The sequence below is a fragment of the Solanum tuberosum genome, unplaced genomic scaffold (genome assembly GCF_000226075.1).
Source record: "Solanum tuberosum cultivar DM 1-3 516 R44 unplaced genomic scaffold, SolTub_3.0 scf00215, whole genome shotgun sequence".
NCBI lineage: Eukaryota > Viridiplantae > Streptophyta > Magnoliopsida > Solanales > Solanaceae > Solanum > Solanum tuberosum.
In genome coordinates, this window is record NW_006239140.1 from 965,279 (window position 1) to 987,790 (window position 22,512).

Sequence of the window (22,512 nt, forward strand, 5' to 3'; positions counted from 1 at the left end):
TCGAATGCAGCTTCAGTGACTCCAAATGATGAAAGTAAACTTAAAGTTGCATTGATTCAGAAAGAAACTCACAGATTTTTGAAGGGAGATGTCTCAATCCATGAATGTGATGCAGAGAATATTGGTTCAGTTTTAGTAAGGATGGTGACTCACATCGATGGTAATGATGAGGACAAGCAATAGAGGTGTCTCTGTTGACTTTGCCAACATCGGAAACAACTGTTGATGTTGCCTCCTTAATTAGCTTATGACTAACTTATTGAATTCAATACGAATTCCACACTCATATTGTGTCAACACAAATGCAACATCGAAAATGAAGTGTAACAACTTAGATTCATTTTGCAGTTGCGTGCTTTCATATCTTCACCATATGACATGTTATTCCTAGTTAATTAATTATTATTTTAACTTTGTCACTTAATTATGATAAAACAATTATAGTCTGATATAAACACTTGATGTGATAAACTTTTTCTTTACTTAGTAAAAGCCTCAAATATATGGCAAACTACTGCTGAATGCTACAAAATAATAACCATAAGCCTCAACCTCAACAGACTTAAAAGGGTTTTGGTTCTCTTTTTCAAAGTCTGTCCACAAAATCACTTATTTGCTTGCTCTGATATAGTTTGATTCGTGCAAATCATATATAAAGTCTTACGTACAATAAATGTTCTTCTTTCGATATTTTTTTGTTATTCAAAGTTGTATATTCTTGCCTCTTTTGTTTTTTCGTATTGGAGAGCACTTCTCTTTTGTTTGTGATGGAGTGCTTCTCTTCAATTTTCATTTTATTGTGTTTGGTCTATGTTGGAGTACTTCTCTCCAACTTCTTCAATTTTTTGTTTGTGAGGAACTTTCGACTGTTAATGCACTTCTCATCAGTCATCTACCGTCAATTGTTGAAGCACTTCTTTTCAATCTTCAATTTTGTCCAACTTTCAATAACAGTTAAATCTTGCTCTCTTTGGCAAGGGTCACACACCTCTTATTTTCAGCATTCAAGATCTACTGCTTAATTGCCAGTTCTAAAAAAAGTTTAGAAATGGAGACTGGCAGATGGAGAGATAAAGCAGCTTCTGTTTGCCACAATGACCCCGAGGATGCATGGACTTGAATTGAGTTGAGACCTGCAATAACCCCATATATCTGAATCAGTCTGTACTACCAATTTAACACTCTTGGTTTTTTCTTGAGTCGAGGGTCTATCAAAGAACTATAGAGTAAGGTCTACGTACACTCTACCCTCCCCAAATTTCCCTTTGTGGAACTACATTGGGTATGCTTTGTTGTTGTTGGCTTTTGCTTTCATCCAAAGTCTCTCTGCTCTTGAGCCAATGACCTGTCCCAAGATAGAAGCAGCAATGGTTAATGCCATAGCTGTTTAGGGGATCACAACTGATTTCGTCAACATAGCTATGAAGGGAACAGCAGCATGAACTGCAGTAAACCGTGATAGTGAAAACTTCTCAGTGTGTTCTCTTCATATCCCTAGTGGAATATTAACTGTCATTCCCAAGGCTCCATTAACAAGCATCTTTGAATATAGTGGTTGCGGCCGCATAGTCTTCACAAAAAAAAAGTCCTAGCCAGGGCAGCCCTGACTGCAACAACTGCAGGTGGGCATTTAAGTTTCATTCCAGGAGGCAGCTGAAAAGTTGACGCCAGCTCTATATGATTTGGCGATAGGACAGTTCCCTGTTTCCAACCACTCATTTCCCATTGCCTCGTGCTTATTAGATGATTTGTCTTCAGAAAATGGTTTTCTCTTCTTTCAGAAAATGGGTTTCTCTTCTTCTTCGATTTCCATTTCCGAGAGAGAGAATCGAAACTAAAAGGACCTCCTGATCCGAATAATGATAAAACTTATTGAGGCTGTTTTTGCAACTGAAGGATGAAATTAAGGGGCAGAGTACTCTGTTTCCATGTTGTCATTCGAAAGTTGACATCTTTCGGAAAGTGGGATAACCCCGTCTTTCCCATGGAAGACTTTCGGACCTTTAATCAATTAGTTCCATCTTTTTTCATTGTGTAAAGACAACATAGACCCCATACTGGTTTCAGTATCCAGAACTATGGATTCCAATTATTGTTTTCTTTTTGCTTTCATCAAATATGATCTTCTATTACTCTTATTTGTCACTCGACCATTAACTTCTTCTTTTGCCACTGTCGGAATCATAGGGCACATCATATGAGAATTCAATCGAAATTTTGTTCCTCTCATGCATCAACTTAATACCGACCCATATGTAACCTACAAATACATTAATCAACCGGCATAAGAAATCACCGCAGATAACAGTAGCACTAAATGCCACAGCAATGGTTAAAGGTTATAACTGAAGTTGATCGAAGCTCAAAGGAGCTATCCGTTGCAAAATTGTGTTTTCTAGATTAAAATAGAAAAGATAATTCGAGTTAGCAATGAGTTCTCTTGAAAGTTTGGTTCCAAGCAAGCATAAGACCAACTTGTAAAACCGAAAATCAGCTTATTTTTTACAACGATAAAAAACCTTCTGAATATGAATATGAGCTTATTTATTAGTATTAGTATTAGTATTAGTATAAGCAACCAGGTCTACCTACAGAGCAAATTAGATACATGATTCCATGGAATTTCTGAACATATATAATATAAGCGGTATCTTTTCCAAACCTGAAAGAGTTCATATCCGAATACAGATCTTCATTATGAATAGAAACTGCTACATTCCAGTTACCTGCACAACTTCTGAGGCAGCGATACAAACCAATGCCCTGCACAACTTCTGAGGCAGCGGAGACAAAAGATGCACAACTTCTGAGGCAACGAGACAAACCAATGACTTGCACAACTTCTGAGGCAGCGGAGACAAAAGATGCACAACTTCCGAGCAGCGGAAACAAACAAATTACCTGCACAACTTCTGAGGCAGCGGAGATATAAGAGGATGTGAAATCAGAGATGAGATTGAGGAAAAAAAAAAGAGGCCGTAAAAGGAGAGTGACATCAACAACAGTAGCACGGGAACCATTCCTTTCCCAGAACGGAAAATTCAGCTCCGACTCGGATAATCGGCTAAGGGATTTTCTGTGCACTACTCTCCTCAGACTTGATTTCTGCTTTTGTTGCTGTTGGGCTGATCAAGCCGCCGTTGCCTGGTGGAGCTCCAATTGTATTCCGATTACGAGTTCGAATTCCGTCCTAACCGGGATATTCCTTTCCCGATTTGATGATCCGATAGGCCTGACCCGTATGACACGTAGGATCCGAGAAGCTAGTATGTTCCCAGGGTGACGTGGCATTTTGATGAGTTGGCAGGTTCTCAACAACCTGGTGCGTTTCCACGTTGGAAGTGACCTGGCCCCTACCTGGTTTGTATAAAATTTCTTGCTGTGTGTTACCGAAAATTAAGGTACAACCCTTCGTTGCAATTCATTTTGTTTGATTTTGTTTCGTGATATAAAATAATATAAGCATCCTCTATAACTTGCAAATTGATATTTATGTCATTTAACTTTGAATGTACATAAATATATTTAAATTAGTATAAAGTTAAACAAGTAAATACACAAGTTATAAATAATATAAATCAATTATTGTAGAACGAGTGTATCTCACGTGAATTGTCATGTAAGATAAGTGTATTTAATATGAATTACCATTTAAGATAAGTGTATTTCATGTGAATTGTCATGTAGGATGAGTGTATCTCACGTGAATTGTCATGTAGGACTAGTGTGTTTTATGTGAATTGTCATGTAGGACGAATATATTTTATGTGAATTGTCATGTTAGGACAAAGTATCTCACGTGAATTGTTATGTTAGGACAAGAATATCTCACATAAATTATTGTAAAGGATAAAAGTATATCACATGAATTGTCACGTAGGACAAGTGTAAGCCACGTGAATATTTTTTAAAAAGTTATAAGGCGCCACAGCGTGGTACTTTTCCAATATTATACCTCAGACATTACCCAAAGTACTCAAATTCTAAATAACATTTAAAGGATAAAATTGTCAATTCCTCTCATCACTTCAACATTAAAATTTTAAGTTGAAAGTGGAAAGTCCCCATTTGGCAATTTGCTCTGTTTGCTCTTTTGCATAGGGACTAATGTTCCCATTGCATTCAAGTAAGCAAATTGAAAAAACGTGAGTGGTCGAAACAAAACCCCCTGAAAAGATCACGAATTCCAACCCCCCCAAATGCATGCTTGCCATTTGTCACTTTGTGACTATCTTTTGGTTTAAATGTTACTTTTGCTACAGTTTTTGGTACAAGTGTTATTTTACTACTCTGCATTTCTTTGTTGAAGTGTTAATTTTTGCTACAGTTCTTGTTTTTGAAACAGAGTTCTTCTGGCAATGGCTAGTTCTGGCTCCTCCTGTGCTGACTGGAAAAAGATGGAAGACGAGTTCACAGCTTATGGGATGAGCCTCATGAATCCTCCCTCTTCCATTGATGAGCTCTTCAAACTTCTTCAGGTAAAAATCAATTTTTTTATTTGAATGAGATGAAATCACAAAAAAAAAAATGAGATGGAAGTGGGAATTGCTGTTCTACTATAACGATTTTGGACTGGAAAATGGAAGTGATAGTCTTTTTTTCCTGTTAAATTCATGCAATTTATGGCTTACTGTTTTCCCCTTATCTTTGTCAGAAAGTTGAGTCTTTACTGAAAATGGTAAGTCAGGACCCATTTGATTCGACCACAAGTGCAATTCAACCTTTAATGAAAGCACTGGTTAGGAATGAGCTATTGGGGCATACGAGTGAAGATGTCAAAGTTTCAGTGATTTCTTGTATCACTGAAATTTCTCGAATATATGCCCCAAAGTACCCTTACAATGATCATAGACAAATGGAGGTAGAACTACACCATTCTAACTTATCTTTCTGTTTTTACTTCAATATTTTTCCTTTTTTCACCCTGGCCATTTTCTTTGTCAGGAAATTCTCCGGCAAACTGTAATGGCTTTAAAAAAGTTAGCTGATGTTACTAGCTGCAGTTACCGGAAGGTGGTCCGAGTTCTGGAAATCTTCGCCAAAGTAAGGTTAACTGCAGTGGTATTGGACCACGAAAATGAAACACTAATCTTTGAGATATTCAAAAATTTTCTCGAGGTCATCAGGTATTCTGTCAAAATTCTCTTTCCCATGGGTATTATCATTATTTTCTCATTCTTCAATATTATGTAGACTTCTGGTTTGTTGACATTGTATGAGCATAAGGTTATTCTAGAGATAATATTTCTCTGAGATCCTGGCTATAGTAATATTTATGTTATATTTTCTATGAAGGCCCTACCATCCTCATAATATATTCACATGGATGAAAGAAATCATGACTCGGCTCATAGAAGGCAGTGATGAACTCTCAGCAGAGCTTCTACGGCTTCTTCGTGATAGTCTCAAAATTGATAATCAGGTAATAATCAATCTCCTATGAACCTCTTTGTTAAGAATATTTCTTTGGCACTTTTCTAATCCAGTAGTTTCTTTTATCCAGATGGATTCACCCGTTGCATCACACTTGGTGGAGGAAGTCCTAAAAGACTGTGCTGCCATTGTGAAACCTCACTTTGCAGAAGCTTTAAAGTCAATGAGCTTAAATTCTGGTGACTATGCTGAAACGGTTGCATTATTATGCAATGAAATGCCAAAAGGAAAAGAAATGGTATGTTGTATTCATAACTATCTTGTCTACACCTAAAACAATGGCTGCTTGCTTTTCTAAAGAAATGTTTATTGATATGATGCTTTGTTTAATGTTAATACTTCACTTTCATTGTCTATACATCCAAGCATTCATTTACACATATAAGTGGGCATAAACATCATGATTAAAAATGTCGGCTTTTCCTTCTTTCTTGTGAGCGATGGTAAACTAGATACCCAGTAACTTCATATTGTTGATAAAATTAGCACCTCTGTCCTATTACTACAGTTTGGCTCCGTATAAATGCCAACCACACCCTTATTTCATTATGCCTTAGAATAAGGTTGTAATCTTTCATAGTCTTAAACCTAGTACAGTACATTATAATTAGCACCGGGAAGCTTGTCACTGACAAATTGCACCGAAAATGGTATCGTTGTATGCAGTTAGATTTTGAAAAGTATTTGACATAATAAAGAAAGATACCAAACTTCAGAGCCAACTCCATCCATGTTTGGGCTCCTGGTCCTGGTCCAAGCTCCAATTGGGCGTGAATGGAGTGGTGTGCTTATATGAACTTGGCTATCCTGCCTTTCATAAGCTAGCTTTTGGGGTTTAGTTACACCCAAGTGCCATATCTTTACAGAAACATACAGTTTTTAAAGAACTTTTCTCTTTGCATACTCATGTCAATTATCCTTATTGTAAACATACATCACTCAAAGGAGTTAGAGCCAACATTAGAATAACTCCACTCAGCTTACATTAGAATATACTCTAGTGTTGAATTTAGTTAACAAGATTTTAGTATTGGCTCTAATGCACTATTTGGCCCAAAGAGCAAGGGGATGCCAAGGAGACTAAGTGCTTCTATAGTGTTTAATTATTACTAGGACGCTACAACAGTTTTTAACAGATTTTTTTCTTTTCCTCTTCTCTTATTTTTTTATCAGATGGCAACTGAAAATGCACCTGATACTGTGCATCGCGTAAAAGTTGGTCCATCTGAGGCTACATGTTGTGAGCCAGCGCAGCAGGATGATACTCACAGGGAGAAGCTAAAGCATACTTGTTTAACTAACATCATGAAACCTGTCAATCCAGAAGATGTGCACTCAACAAAAAATGTGCCAAAAGAAAACCAGGAACGGACTGGAAGTCATAAACTTACAGGTCATCCTGTAAAAGTTGGTCCATCTGAGGCTAAATTTTGTGAACCAATGCTGCAGGATGATACTCACAGGGAGAAGCTAAAGGATACTTGTACAACAAACATCATAAAACCTGTCAATCCAGAAGATGTGCAACCAGCAACAAATGTGCCAAAAGAAAACCAGGAAGGGACTGGAAGTCATGAACTTACAGGTAGTAGTGGCCATCATTCTTTGGTGTCCGAAAATCATAATAATAGCACTGGAAGCCATGGTCATTTGTGTCAGCCCAAGAGAAAAGAGATCCCGATAAATGACGATGATGAGCTGGTTGTGTTAAATTCCAATAGGAGATGTGCCGCAATCCCAAGTTCAGAAAAAAGATTACTCTTCATTTAGGTCTCACTTGGGGAGAGAGAACCAAGCGCACAGTATGTGCCAAAAGAAAACGAGGAAGCGACTCAAGGAAGAATGAGTCTGCTTCAGATTGTGACTCAGAGAGAAAATCTGAATCTAGCATAAAAAATGAAGAAGGAAACCTCAAAGAACACAAGGAGCCAACACTGCAACAAATTTTTGGAACGAAACAGAGGCAGAAGAAGAAGAAAACAACTAATACTGAAGAATCTGGAGATAAGGTTGACAACCGTATAGCTCAGTAATAGTTATTCAAGATCTTTGCTAATTTATTTTTGCAATGAACAGATTATTACTTTCCTTTTGCAATTCTCCTTTTTACTTGTGAGCTGCACAGGATTCTGAAAGGGCTCGTACCAGTAAAGATCATGGTGCAGAACTGATCAGCGCTAGAATAAAAGTTTGGTGGCCATTGGAGCAAGTGTAAGTTCTTTAAAATATTGATGTGAGGACAGCAACACCATTGTAAATTTATTGTACTAGTCACACCCAACGATCCTGCACGCGCACTCTTTTTAGAAACTTGATGTAAAGTTCAGTTATTGAGTTTGTTCTTTAAAACATTGCCTTGCCTGCTAGGCTTTATGTGTAAGAATTTCCTTCGATGGCATACTTATAATCCTATAAGTTTTTGAATTGATGGTATAGATCTAGTAATAGCATGGATTTTATCCATAACTTTGTCTTCTACCTTGGCTCATTTGGTATTTTTTGAGTTATGTGGTACTTCATGATCCTTGATTCTGTAACCAGAGTTCAAACTTGGAGACCATGCCTCCACGTGACAAAACCATCTCAAGCGACCTCCTCTCATTTTATCATTAATGTATGCTACTTGCACCTTCTAGCGAATGTGGTCATTCTTAGTCTTATATAATCAGGCATGATCGCACATCCATCTTAGTGTCGCATCTCTGCAACACTTATCTTGTGGATATGTTGAACTTTAGAGACCCAACATTCATTGTCGGACTTATAATTATTATGTAAAGCTTACAATCTATCACATAATATTTCTCCATTTAAATCATCCAGTTTTAATTCTATTGAGTAACATCTTCATCTATCACTTCATCCTTCTGGAACAAGGAGAGTCTAGATATCTAAATTGTTTGCATTTAGGCACGTCAATCCAGTCTAGTCTCACCTCAATTTAGTTCTCATGTTGACTAAACTTTAGAGTTTAGTGCATAAATTTAGTCTTACTTTTACTCATCGTATCCGAAAACCCTTGCTCTCTAAAGTGCTTCTCAACTGTTCAAGTTTCCGGTTGACACCCTTACTGGTTTCGTCGATTAACACGATTTCATCAGCAAATGGTGAAGGACCTCACATAGTATTATGTTGGTTAGTTCATTGATAACTAGAGTAAACAAGTAGTGCCTCAATGACGATCCTCGGTGTAAACCCACGGTTAGAGGAAAATCAACTCCTCCGTATCTCTTACTAGTTCTCACGCCAATGACAACTCCTTCATACATGTCCTTTATGAATTTTACATATCTATCATGAATTTCTTTTTCCTCCATCACCCACCAAAGGACCTTCCGTTGTATTTCTTCTTATGCTTTATTTGGGTCGATGAACACGATAGCCGTTAGGTATGTCTCTTCTCATAATAAACTTCCAACAATCTTGTTAGAAGAGTGATGGCGTCCAAATCCACTTCTCAAAGAGAAGTGAACATGGTCGTTGCAATAAAATTTACCCAACTAAGAGTCGGGGTCGAATCCCTTATGGAAAAATATACTAGGGCAACCAAGCTAGTTATGGAATTGTCACCGATTAAGCTAACCAATTGATTTTGAAATATTTGATTTTGTTTAAAAATAATAAAGATAAAATCTATCTAGAGAGCGGGTAAAATGATCAATGAACACGCTAGAAAGGAAAACAAGAGATATGGAAATTATAGAATTGATTATCATCAAGAACGATACATTACAAATAATTAACTAATAATAACCATGGAACAAGTAGTTAGCCTTGGAATCTAAATTGCCCATTAATGTCGCTTGACTATTTAGCGGGTTTATCTTAGCTAGCTCTTCAAAACCAACTAGGAGATACTAATTACATTTTAATTTTGGGCTACACTTAAGTTCTTCCTAAAGTGTGGTCTTGATGTTGCTCCGCAGAACTAGAAATGTGGTTTGCAAATGGGCTTCATGACTTATTATTCTTGATCGCAGACCGGAATGCGGTCTGCAGAAAAGCAATGGGACCACAAAAGATCATCGCATTTTGGTCTTAAAAGTCCTTTATATTCTGTCTCTTTTTGTGGCTGACAAACCCATTCTGCGGTGCGCAGTCAGGTTTTGAGGCGGTCCACGGAAGGGTTCAATTTTTTGACCTGTTTGTTCACTTTTGCCCTCTTTTGGTGTCCCACCTCAAAATATCTACAAAATGTAAAATAACATAACAATCTTATACTAAAAAAGCATTAAGAACATGAAAAGTCTATGTAAATGACATAGAATGTGCCGTAATTTCACGGCACATCAAGGAGTTAGCAGGAATATAGCCTCTGTTGTAGATCTATCAGGCATAAATCCGAACTGGTTTCTGTTACTCTATGTTCTATCAGTCTTTCCCCGAGTTTCATCGTATAGTAATGAGTTTAATGTCATTATTGTTCGCACAACTTTGATTATCTCTTTGTTCTATATGTCATTGTATCTACCAATTTTGATCTTACTTTATCTTGAATAAGAAGGAAGAATCTAGCTACAATTTCTCATCTTAAAGTTTCTCTTTACAGGTTTTACGAGGGAGTCATTTCTTCTTTTGATTCTGAGACAAACAAACACAAGGTGACGAGATTATTTATTTTTATGAAATCTTGTCATTGTTTCTCTATCTTAGATTTTTTCTTTAAGTTACTTGTATGTTCATTCTTATTTTATACAACAATTCAACATCCTTGACCTGTGTAAACCCTTGTATCATTTGTTTTCAAAAAAGTTCTCCTACCACTGCTAATATACCTGTAAGTAAAACTAACTCCATGTTAAGTCAAATGGGGTCGGATAAACTAGGGAATAGACAAATCTATTTAACTCTTCAAAATCAAGAGCTGCCACGTAAATTCCTTTTTACATACAGGTACAACCTTACAGTGTAGAGACATCTTTGTTGTAGACCCTATTCTTATATATACTGATCGTGAAGTAGCATTATCTAACTTGAACCTTATTTTATTGGCTTTAACATTTTGCAAAAAATCCTCCTGAAAGTTCCAAATGACCAGTGTTGATTGGTGTTTCCTTTTTTAGGTCATATATGATGATGGTGAAGTAGAGAAATTGAGACTACATAAAGAACGATGGGAATTGCTTGAAGACAATTCATCTCAAAAGGTTCTCTACCCATCTGATATAGTGTTGTTTCTGACAGATTTCATATTAGAAAGTGGTTCTAAGTGTTTTCATGTCTGAAGCACTCGTCGTTCTAATTTTTTGTTTCAGGATTCTGAAAGGACTTGTACCATTAAAGATTATGGCAAGGAACTGGTTGGCGCTAGAATAAAAGTTTGGTGGCCATTGGATGAAAAGTAAGTTCTTTGGAATATTGATGTGAGCACTGCAAATCATATTAAATTTGTTGTATTAATCACACTCATCCACCCAACCATCCTGCGCGCACACACTTTTCAGCAACTTGATGTAGCCTTCAGTTATCGAGTTTATGCTCTAAAATATTGGATTTGCTGCTAGGTTTTATGTGCAAGAACCTCGTTCCTCCCAGTTACTTATACTCCTATGTCTTTGAATTTGATTGTATTGCAAGAATACTAGCATGTGTTTATTTGTAACTTGTATTATTCCTTGGTTCATTCAATATTTCTTGAGTAGTACCCTCTGTCCAAATATATGTCTCAGTTTTCTATTGGGCACAAAGTTTAAGAAGGAAAGAAAGAAAGACTTTTGATACTAGTCGTCTAAAACATGCTATGGATATTTCTGTGGCTATAAAATCATGTCATGGAGGGTACAATGGGAAGTTCAAATTATATCTCTATTTGGACAGGCTAAAAAGGGAAGTGTGTCACATAAAAACAGGACAAATGAAGTATTTGTTAGTCCATGATCCTTGATGCTTTAAGCAGAGTTAAAACTAGCAGACGGTTCCTGCATATTATGGCAGTCATAGGCAGAGTCAGACTGTAACCTTTTGTTGTTTATGGGTTCCTGAGTTTCCAATGCAGCTTGATTGTCTAAAAAGCTGATGTTTTCTTGTTTGTCTAACAAAAGATTTATGGATTACAATTGGTTCTGCATGTAACTTACAAGATAGTTCAAGTATCCATTCTGTTCAGATCACAAGTATGTGAAAAAATATCTCCGTCATTTTTCAATTTACTCGAAACAGTTCATACTAATTATCAACTTTCTTCCACGTGAGTTTAGGTTTACCTCATCTTCTTTCAACACCTACTCTCATTATGGTTTCACACCATGATCAATGACCTCGCAAGAAAGGAAAACAAGAGATATGGAAATTATGGAATTGATTATCATCAAGAATAATATGTTACAAATAATTAACTAATAATAATAATCTTCGAACAAGTAGTTAACCTTGGAATCTCAATTGCCCACTAATGTCACTTGACTATTTAGCGGGTTTAACTTAGCTAGCTCTTCAAAACCAACTAGGAGACACTAATTACATTTCAATTTTGGGCTACCCGTAAGTTCTTCCTAAATTGTGGTCTTGATGTGCTCCGCAGAACTAGAATGTGGTCTGCAAATGGGCTTCATGACATGTTATTCTTGATCGCAGACTGGAATGCGGTCCGCAGAACAGCAAGGGGACCGCAAAAGATCATCGCATTTTGGTCTTCAAAGTCCTTTTAATCTGTCTCTTTTTGTGGCTGACAGACCCATTCTGCGGTGTGCAGTCTGGTTTTGCGGCGGTCCACAGAACGGTTCAATTTTTTGATGTGTTTGTTCACTTTTGCCCTTTTTTTGTGTCCTACCTCAAAACATCTACAAAACGTAAAATAACATAAGAATCATATACCAAAAAAGCATTAAGGACATGAAAAGTCTATGTAAATGGCATAGAATGTGCTGGAATTTCACGGCACATCAAAGAGTTAGCAGGAATGTAGCCTCTGTTGTAGATCTATCAGGCATAAATCTCAACTGGCTTCTGTTACTCTATGTTCCATCACTCTTTCCCCGAGTTTCATCGTATACTCATGAGTTTAATGCCATTATTGTTCGCACAACTTTGAATATCTCTTTGTTCTTCAATTCATTGTATCTACCAATTTTGATGTTACTTTATCTTGAATATATGAAAGAAGAATCTAGCTACAATGTCTCATCTTAAAGTTTCTCTTTATAGGTTTTATGAGGGAGTCATTTCTTCTTTTGATTCTGACACAAACAAACACGAGGTGACAATATTATTTATTTTTATGAGTTCTTGTCATTGTTTCTCTAATTAAGAATGTTTTTTTAAGTTACTTATATGCTCCATTTTATTTTATACACTTCTCATTCGGGATATCTTTTAATGTTTAATGCATGTACAACCCCACAACAACAACAATTCCACATCCTTGATCAGTTTAAACTTTTGTATCATATGTTTTAAAAAAAGTTCTCCTACCACTGCTAATATACCTGCAAGTAAAATTAACTCCATGTTAAGTCAAATGGGGTCGGATAAACTAGGGAATAGACAAATCTATTTTAACTCTTCAAAATCAAGAGCTGCCACGTAAATCCCTTTTTACATACAGGTACAACCTTACAGTTTAGAGACATCTTTGTTGTAGACCCTATTCTTAAATATACTGATCGTGAAGAAGCATTATCTAACTTGAACCATATTTTATTGGCTTTAACATTTTGCAAAAAATCCTCCTGAAAGTTCCAAATGACCAGTGTTGTTTGGTGTTTCCTTTTTTAGGTCATGTATGATGATGGTGAAGTAGAGAAATTGAGACTACATAAAGAACGATGGAAGATGCTTGAAGATAATTTATCTCAAAAGGTTCTCTACCATCTGATATACTATTTTTTCTGACAGATTTCATATTAGAAAGGTTCTAAGTGTTTTCATGTCTGAAGCACTCGTCGTTCTAATTTTATTTTCAGGATTCTAAAAGGACTTGTACCATTAAAGATTATGGTAAGGAACTGGTTGGCGCTAGAATAAAAGTTTGGTGGCCATTGGATGAAAAGTAAGTACTTTGGAATATTGATGTGAGACTGCAAATCATTGTAAATTTGTTGTACTAATCACACTCACCCACCCAACCATCCTGCACACACACACACACACTTTTCAGCACTTGATGTAGCCTTCAGTTTATGCTCTAAAATATTGGCTTGCCTGCTAGGCTATGTGCAAGAACCTCGTTCCTCCAGTTACTTATATGTCTTTGGATTTGATGGTATTGCAAGAATTCTAGCATGTGTTTATTTTTAGCTTGTATTATTCCTTGGTTCATTCAATATTTCTTGAGTTACTCCCTCTATCCCAATATATGTCTCAGTTTTCTGTTGGGCTCTAACTTTAAGAAAGAAAGAACGTCTTTTGATACTTGTTGTCTAAAACATGCCATAGATGTTTCTGTGGCTATAAAATCATGTCATAGAGGGTAAAATGGGAAGTTCAAATTTAAATTATTTCTAAATTATAATTATAAAAGGTGTCATTTTGTTTTTCGACAGGCTAAAAAGGGAAGTGTGTCACATAAAACAGGACAAATGAAGTATCTGTTAGTTCATGATCCTTGATGCTTTAAGCAGAGTTAAAACTTGCAGACAATTCCTGCATATTATGGCGGTCATAGGCAGAGTCAGACTGTAACCTTTTGCTGTTAATGGGTTCCTGAGTTTCCAATGCAGTTTGTTTGTCTAACAAAAGAATTATGGATTGCAATTGGTTCTGCATGTAGCTTACAGGATAGTTCAAGTATCCTTTCTGTTCAGATCACAAGTATGTGAAAAAATATCTGTCATTTTTCAATTTACTCGAAACCATTCATACTAATGTATCAATCACATGGTCCTTTTCTCTTTTCCTTTTTCTCCTCTCTGCCTTATTCTCCATCCAAAAGGATCAGCCACGTATCAAACAACCAACCTCCACTACAATTTGACCGATCATAGTATTTACCTTTGGTAGATTTCTCCTGTTGGTTGCCTCTTGTATGAAAGTTTGAAACAGGCTAATGTTGCTGGCGATATTACTATTCTATATATTTGATTCATTTTGAATTATTCTTTTTGCAAGTACTTGTTGGCTCACAATTCCTCTGCAAACATAACTCAGTGAAATAGATAACAATGTAAAAATTGATGAGTTACTGTGGATACACTCAGTTTGGACTGTAGTTTAGAAACCCTATATTGTGACTCGTGGTGTGTCAGATGACATTTCAATTTCATTTCTATCAATTCCAGTATTAGTTTATCTTGAATAAGGAGGAAGAATCTGCTACATTTGCTCATCTTAATGTTTCTCTTTGTAGGTTTTACGAGGGAGTAGTTTCTTCTTTTGATCCTGTGGAAAGGAAACACAAGGTGATGAGATTATTATGAAGCATTGTCATTGTCTCGCTAAATTCATAATTTTCTTTGAGTTACTGTTTATGGTTAAACACTTCTCATTCATATTTATAGATCTGTTTGAATCCTAGTATCATATGTTTCCTTATCTAAATAATATCAGGTGACATATATGTTAATTAATATTAATTATATCTCCATGTTGAGTCAAATGGGGTCACATAAAATAGGGAATAGCCAAGTCTATTACTTTTCAAATTCATGATCTGCCACATAAATCCATTCTTACATACACGGATGACCTTACAATTTAGAAACCTCTTTGTTACAGCCTTATTCATAACTAACCAAGGAAGGGAAATATAAACTGATCATGAAGTAGAAATCTTACCTAACTTGCACATGTTGTTCTGGTGTTTCTCTTCTTAGGTCTTATATGATGATGGCGAAGCAGAGAAATTGAGACTACATAAAGAACGATGGGAGATGCTTGAAGATAATTCAACTCAAAAGGTTCCTTACCCGTCTGATATATACTGTTGTCTCTTACAGATTTCATATTCTTGTTGCATTTATATCTGTTTTGATGTTATTGTTTTCGGTGCAATCTGTACAGGACCATGGATTAGACTTTCAAGGCCATGCTGTTTCATCTGCTACGTAAGTATTGATTCTAATTTTGTTATAACATTTGGGATATCCAGCTTCAATTGTTGTGCTTCACTTGTAGATACCAAATTTCTTTTTAGGATTTGTCCAGCACATCACCTTAGACATGTCAATATATTTGGTCCTCCTTGTAGCTCAGAGAGAAAAATTCCATTTATGTAAATCTTTGTTTGGATATTCAAGTCAACCCAAAACAAACTATCTATGCATGTCTCTACCTGGAGAGTTGAGGCTAATTATCAGCCTTCCTTCTCTTCTTAATGTTGTCAAAATGTGACAAATTAGAGCAAGTCTCCCCACCTAAAAGAAATTGGTAATACCAAGATAGACAATTCACTTTGTGTACACGGGAAATTCCACAGGGAGGTTCCACATACTCAATTTGCAAATTCTTAATGTTGTCGAGGTTTGTAACTTCAAGCAAGTTACACCACCTGAAAGAATTGGTATACCAACAGGAAGTATCTAAGAACATACACTCTTTTTGGCAAAATTTTCTCTTTTCCCGTCTGAGGGGGATAACGTGGTTGTACTCTCATTTCTTAGTTTCAAGTATGGTATCAGGAAAATCTCTCTTAAACAGGCAATAAGTGTATTTTCATGCACACTATTGACACTTTATATGTTTTTGTTTGATGAACTGGAGCAGGTCTTAAATGAAGAAAGCAAAAAGAAACTCCTCGACAGGGCCAAACATCTCTTCATCCAAAAGGTTTTTCTGTTTGTTACACTTGCACCCCTAGTACGCATTCTAAACTGAATATTCAATGTTTTTACTCAAATGAGCTGTAATTTTTATCTCCAGGTCATAAAGTACGGCAGAGTAGAAGCGCACTGAATCAGTGGAATATTCTGTTGTGGATAGGGAAGAAACTCAACTCATGGAAGTCTTGAAGAATTTTCCTAAAGCAGTGTGATGTAAATGTAACTACTAAATTAGGTTTACCAATAAGGGATGTGATCCAATTGATTGGAGAAATGAGATGTTAGTCTTAGAATATGTCAGCAGCAAAAAAAAAGAAACTGAGCTTGTCATGCTTGTAGATTTATTGTATGTAGCTACAGGCTGCTCTTGGTGTTTACAAATACTTGGCGGCTTATATGTATATGATTAAATTACTGATGTTGGAGAATTCAGAACCCATGAAGTTTAAATTATGAATCTGCAATTTTCAAATTGGTTGTGGTTTCATTGTATGTTTCCAAGTGTAACTTAGCTGAAATTCATATACTATCTGGTTAATAAATACAGTAAATTAATGTGTAAAGAAATAAGAACAAGACAGGTAAGATGAAGAAATTTAGATAAGACTAAACTAAGGAGGATTTTGATTTCCAAAACATTGAAGTCGTTTGTTGTGGCCAAATTCATGCATGCTTACGTATTTAGAGTAGACAGATGATGTGATTTTTAGGAGTAATTGTTTAACCAAGTTTCCAGTGGATTAAAGAAGTAGCGAAGTTAATCATGTTTTGGTTCTAATCACAGCATGATATGTAGGGGTACTCATACCTAAGTTGCTGGGACTCAAGTACAGATGTGCCATACGGATATAGATATATCTAATAGAAGTTGGACCCTTCGTAATAGAAATTTTGAGATTTAGGTATACATTTTCAGACACGAATATGGTTGCAGGAATTCAAATTCCTAAAATAGAGTTATACGTTGAATTATGTGAGAAACTTATTAGGCATTATGAAGAGAAAGTATTGATCAAGAGAAGAATCCCGTAAGGAGATGAAAGCTAACAGACTGACATAGAAATTTCTCTATACAAGCTATATCCCATTTCATTCAATTTCATCATCATTTTTGTTTTGATTATGAAAATCATATGTCAAATTTGGTTGAAGTATCCAAAATTGGTTGATCAAATTCAATACTAATTTCACGTATTATATCGACATTCGACACGAATGCAACACCTAACCTGAAGCATACGAGCAACTTAGATTCATTGTGCTTTGCGTGTTTCCATATCTTCACCACATGCCATGTTATTCCTAATTTTCTATGGAATATAATTACACTATTTCTTGCTTAGATTTTTGTTTGTGCTTCCATAGATAGATATAAAAGTATAAAATATTGAACAAGCACTGCACATGTTACGCATTGGTTGAACTAGAAGGTCGAGTATGAGTTCGGTCCAACGTCCAAAATTTATATTTATAATTAAAAAAATTACTTACATACATAAAGAAGTTAGATTAGAACTCAATTATTGATACTTGATGTTAGTTATTCTTTCGATTGTTGGACTAGACTGAATATGTTGTAGTCGAAGTCGCTCTGCTCTTGAGCCAATGATCTGTCCCAATACAGAAGCAGCAATGGTTAATGCCATAGCTGATTTAGGCATCACAACTGATTTCCTCAACATAGCTATGAAAGGAACAGCAGCATGAACTGCAGTAAACCATGATAATGAGAACTTGTCAGTGTGTTCTCTCCATATCCCTAATGGAATATTAACTGCCATTCCCAATGCACCAATAACTAACATCTTCGAAAATAATGGTTGCGGCCGCATAGTCTTCACAAAAACAGTCCTAGCTAGTGCAGCCCTGACTGCAACAACTGCAGGTGGGCATTTGAATTTAATTCCAGGAGGTAGCTGAAAAGCTGATGCCACAATTGGGAGAACTCCTCTAACACCTCTACAAGATTTCGCGATAGGACAATTCCCTGTTTCTAACCACTCATTCCCCATTGCCTCGTGCTTATTCGATGATTTTTCCTCAGGAAAAGGTTCTTTCTTCTTCTTCGAATTCCATTTCCGAGAGAATGAATCAAAACTAAAAGGACCTCCTGATCCGAATGATGATAAACTTATTGAAGCTGTTTTTGCAGCTAAAGGATGAAATTGAGAAACAGAGTACTCTGTTTCCATTTTGTTTGATTCCAATGATTTGAATGCTCTCTACTTTGCTAGCACGATTCCTATTTATAAAAGTGTAAAGCCTAATTTAATTAGGATTATAAATCATATTCCTATATTAATTTGACTATAAATCTTAATTAGACACGAGTTAAGTAAATTCCAAATCCTATATAAATTTGGTTTTCTACTCTAAATTTGAATTACTCTTCCAAAATGCAAAATCAATCATGTTTTGATTTCATAGTGCATCACTTAATTTCCTTATCTAGTATTATAATTAGACTATAGGTTAGTTTTTTTTTTTGTGCTAGGGTTACCATATATAATATATTGGACACGCATTGCATATGTTATTTTCTTTTTTTGTTATGTGTCACTACTGCAAAGTGTTTTATTACAATCTTTTTCTATAAATTTGAAGATGTTCTTTTTATATTTTTACATCATAGTAGCATATTGTTCTTTTATTATTTCTCAAAATTTAATAATGTCAATTATGAAGAATGGAACGCGTTAGTAAATATGATTTTTTAAGTGTGAAGCTTCTTAATAAAGTTTGAGTTTAGGCCTAATACATGAAACAAGAATTGAAAAGAAAGTATCAAAGGGTAAATTTTAAGCCATAGAAGTAATTTCCCTAAATTTCTTTGTTCAAATTATTTTCATAAAGTAAATAAAACTATTTAGGATTACAACTTCCATTTTTCTATTTCTATACAGGAACAAAAAGTATCTTTAGGTAACTTTGAAGCTACAAAATTAATTTTCCTAAATTGTTTCAGTCAAATTATTTCCATAAAGTAAACCAGAACTATTTAGGATTGAATTTTTGAGGTAATATTCAAGAATGAAATTAATGTTAACAAAAAATGAAAATACAAACCGAATTGTAATTGATGAAATTTAAAGAAAAAAAATGAGAGAGAAAAAAGTACGAATTAAAGACTAAATTCAAATATTAAGAATGTTAATATGTGAATTAGCAGTAGATAATTATTCCTAACAAGAACATCAATAATCCAATAACGTAAAATTTCAATTTAGCGAAAGTAAATATATTGTTATTTTAAAAAAACGTGTTTGGAGAAATTAGTCATTATTAGATATTCTTCCTCAATAAATATTGTTCTTTTTTTTTTTTAATTCAAAGGACCCAGGGGGTCTGATTTATTAACTAGAAAAAAAATTAAAAAAAATGTTGATATTTACAACAGTGGGCTAGCCTAAAGTGCTAAGCCCATTAACTAAATCTGCAAAGGACAGATAAAAAAACAAAACCAATTAAAAAGGGGCAAATTATAGAAATCACATACTTTTAAGGCAAAATTATAATTTATTCTTTAAAAAATTATAATTACAGAAATTTCTCAAACGGATACAATAATATAAGTGCTGATACATTAATTTGATGCGCGAGATACATTAATCGTTAAGTAAGATACATTACATTTTATACATGATACATTAATCTGATGTACATTTTATACATGATACACTAATCTGATGCACGAGATACATTAATCTGATGCGCGAAATACACTAATCTGATGCGCAAAAATGAGGAATTTTAGAGATTTGTAAAACTTATAGGAGATAACGATGATAAATAAACTAAAATGTGGGATTTCTGTAAATTTTTTATTAAAAATAGGGAAAGAAAAAACCAATATCCCATAATCAAATAGGAAATTTCCAGCGGACTCCTCGATAGTTTCACTCCGTTGATCCTGAGGGAGCTGAATAGAGAAACCAATGAAGTAGAAGAAGAAGCTACAGATAAGGTTTTTCAGTTGATATTTATATTGTACTGCTGCTTTCAAACCAATTTTCATTCATATATCATTGGGCATTACATCATAGGTGATTTTTGTAAGTAAACTAATGATTTTTACTCGAATTTTTCATTTTGATATTTTGAGTGTTTCTTAAAAAATTACAGTCGCGTACCCAACAGGTAAGTCATCTGTTGCAACAGATAGATTACCTGTTGGATACATATTACAGTACCATGTCAAGCTGGACTGAATCAGAAGTTTATCCCAACAAATAAGTCATTTATTGCAATCGATGAGTCATCTGTTGCACCAGATGAGTCATCTGTTGCAACAGAGTGCTTACCTGTTGGATACATATTACAGTACCATGTCAAGCTGGACTGAATCAGAAGTTTATCCCAACAAATAAGTCATTTATTGCAATCGATGAGTCATCTGTTGCACCAGATGAGTCATCTGTTGCAACAGAGTGCTTACCTGTTGGATACATATTACAGTATCAGGCCAGATTGGGAAAGAACCAGAAACTTGTCACAATAGATGAATTATTTATTGCAACATATGAGTCATCTGCTGCACTAGACGATTCATTTGTTGCAACAAATGGCTTACCTGTTGAATACATGTTACAGTACCAGGCCAAACTAAGACAAAACCAGAAATTTATCCAAACAGACAAGTCATATATTGCAACAGATTAATTACATAATGCAACAGATCAATTACCGGTTGAAACAGATGACTCATCTGTTATAATAATTGACTTACATGTTAGATAAGCTTATGGTTCTGGACCTGTATCCAACAAGTGAATCATCTGCTGCAACATTTTACTAAATTTTCCATATATATTAGTATACTTTTTTAAAAATTGATTTCTAATATTCCGTAATTTTGAGAAATGATTGTTCAATCATAAATATATAATTGGAGAATGTATTAATTCTCTCGTAATTTGATAAAGCTGATAGAAAAAAGAAAAAAAATTATTTTTACTATATTAGATTAGGTAAAGAGGAAACAAAAAGAGTAATTTGTTTATTTATATCAAATTACACTAATACCAACAAGGGTTGTGGTTAGTAGTCATTCATTCTTAACCAGAGGTCTCGAGTTTGAGTCTCTTTGAATCCCTTGGATAATCTAAAAAGTTTACATTATCGAGCACATAACTTAGATCGGGAATAAAACAACTCTTCTCTTATTACCTTATGCAGGAAAGTTACATAGTACCACCTGAGCCTGGTGTGAAGCCCATGAGCCAAGATAAGTTACCAAAGCCCATTGTGTTCCATGATGGCCGACTTGTTCAAAAACCAAGCCCTTTAATGGCACTCATCATTATTCTTTGGATCCCTGTTGGATTCCTCTTAGCATGTTTGCGTATAGCCGCGGGTACGCTCTTACCGATGCCTTTAGTCTATTACGCCTTTTGGTCCCTTGGGGTTCGAGTCATAATCAAAGGCAACCCACCTCCTCCGGCCCGAAAATCCACGGGCCAAACCGGTGTCCTATTTATTTCCTCTCATCGAACCCTTCTTGACCCAATTTTCCTCTCAACGGCCCTAGGTAGGCCCATCCCTGCTGTCACTTACTCGCTGTCACGACTCTCTGAGATTATTTCACCTATTAAAACGGTCCGTCTTAGCCGTGACCGCATAACGGATGCTAACATGATCAAAAAACTTTTACAAGAAGGTGATTTGGTTATATGCCCTGAAGGAACAACATGTAGAGAACCATTTTTACTAAGATTTTCGGCTTTATTCGCGGAATTAACCAACGAGCTTGTCCCCGTGGCGATGTGTAATAAAATGAGCATGTTCCATGGCACGACGGCTAGGGGTTGGAAAGGAATGGACCCTTTTTATTTCTTCATGAATCCTAGCCCTTCATATGAGGTGAATTTTTTGAACAAATGGCCATATGAATTGACTTGTAAAGCTGGAAAATCAAGCCATGATGTGGCAAATTATATACAGAGGACGATTGCCGCAACGTTATCGTATGAGTGCACCAATTTTACAAGGAAGGATAAGTACATGGCTTTGGCTGGAAATGATGGAACAGTGACTACAAAATCTGAATTTGCAAGCAAGAAAGTGACGACGGGCTGCTAATAACAGAGATAAAAGTTTATGATTTGTCTTCAAGAGTTCTAATTTGGTGTTTTTCCAAATTTTATAGACATGTATAGTTAGTATACTTTAATAGAAAATCGAAATAAACTAGTAGTATAGCGGTTGTCTTGATATAAGGACAGATAAAATACTTCGAAAAAATATGTACAAAATTACCTCATAAATATGCAAACGTTTTAAATAGATGTACATAAATTATGCTATACGTTTCACCGTATTACAAGAAATGATAGGTAAGATCATCTTTTAAAATCATGAATTTATCGCTATGTTAATAAATTTAAAA

At 35.3% G+C, this 22,512-nt stretch overlaps 3 protein-coding genes and 1 long non-coding RNA gene across 8 annotated transcripts; 2 read left to right on the forward strand and 2 right to left on the reverse strand.

Moving 5' to 3' along the window:
• Positions 1 to 592: 592 nt before the first annotated feature.
• On the reverse strand, positions 593 to 2,776 carry LOC107062280 (uncharacterized). The gene is made up of 2 exons (XR_001474539.1): positions 2,727 to 2,776; positions 593 to 2,260 (listed from the first exon to the last, which is right to left on the reverse strand). It is a non-coding gene; the product is annotated as an uncharacterized lncRNA (long non-coding RNA).
• On the forward strand, positions 2,347 to 16,441 carry LOC102579340 (sister chromatid cohesion protein PDS5 homolog A-like). Of its 5 annotated transcripts, XM_006356186.2 has the most exons (14): positions 6,862 to 7,018; positions 7,155 to 7,442; positions 7,559 to 7,644; positions 9,983 to 10,034; positions 10,497 to 10,580; positions 10,689 to 10,774; positions 12,577 to 12,628; positions 13,147 to 13,230; positions 13,335 to 13,420; positions 14,717 to 14,768; positions 15,183 to 15,266; positions 15,370 to 15,413; positions 16,072 to 16,134; positions 16,228 to 16,441. In XM_006356186.2, exons 1-13 carry the CDS (start codon positions 6,953 to 6,955, stop codon positions 16,076 to 16,078), a joined length of 1,071 nt encoding a protein of 356 aa, XP_006356248.1. In that variant the 5' UTR covers positions 6,862 to 6,952; the 3' UTR covers positions 16,079 to 16,134; positions 16,228 to 16,441. The 5 variants fall into 5 exon arrangements, with proteins under 5 accessions (XP_015168232.1, XP_015168236.1, XP_015168234.1 ...); XM_015312746.1 differs by lacking the exons at positions 7,559 to 7,644; positions 9,983 to 10,034; positions 10,497 to 10,580; ... (7 more) ...; positions 16,072 to 16,134; positions 16,228 to 16,441 and adding exons at positions 2,347 to 3,401; positions 4,328 to 4,478; positions 4,655 to 4,861; ... (1 more) ...; positions 5,296 to 5,422; positions 5,504 to 5,671 and having other exon boundaries at positions 6,607 to 7,018; positions 7,155 to 7,381; XM_015312750.1 differs by lacking the exons at positions 7,559 to 7,644; positions 9,983 to 10,034; positions 10,497 to 10,580; ... (7 more) ...; positions 16,072 to 16,134; positions 16,228 to 16,441 and adding exons at positions 2,347 to 3,401; positions 4,346 to 4,478; positions 4,655 to 4,861; ... (1 more) ...; positions 5,296 to 5,422; positions 5,504 to 5,671 and having other exon boundaries at positions 6,607 to 7,018; positions 7,155 to 7,381.
• Positions 16,442 to 17,647: 1,206 nt separating this feature from the next.
• LOC102587190 (uncharacterized) lies at positions 17,648 to 18,319 on the reverse strand. The gene has a single exon (XM_006356205.1). The coding sequence runs from the start codon at positions 18,317 to 18,319 to the stop codon at positions 17,648 to 17,650; it is 672 nt and encodes a 223-aa protein (XP_006356267.1).
• Positions 18,320 to 21,296: 2,977 nt separating this feature from the next.
• On the forward strand, positions 21,297 to 22,205 carry LOC102587518 (glycerol-3-phosphate acyltransferase 5-like). Its single transcript, XM_015312761.1, has one exon. The coding sequence runs from the start codon at positions 21,297 to 21,299 to the stop codon at positions 22,203 to 22,205; it is 909 nt and encodes a 302-aa protein (XP_015168247.1).
• The last annotated feature ends 307 nt before the right edge of the window (positions 22,206 to 22,512 follow it).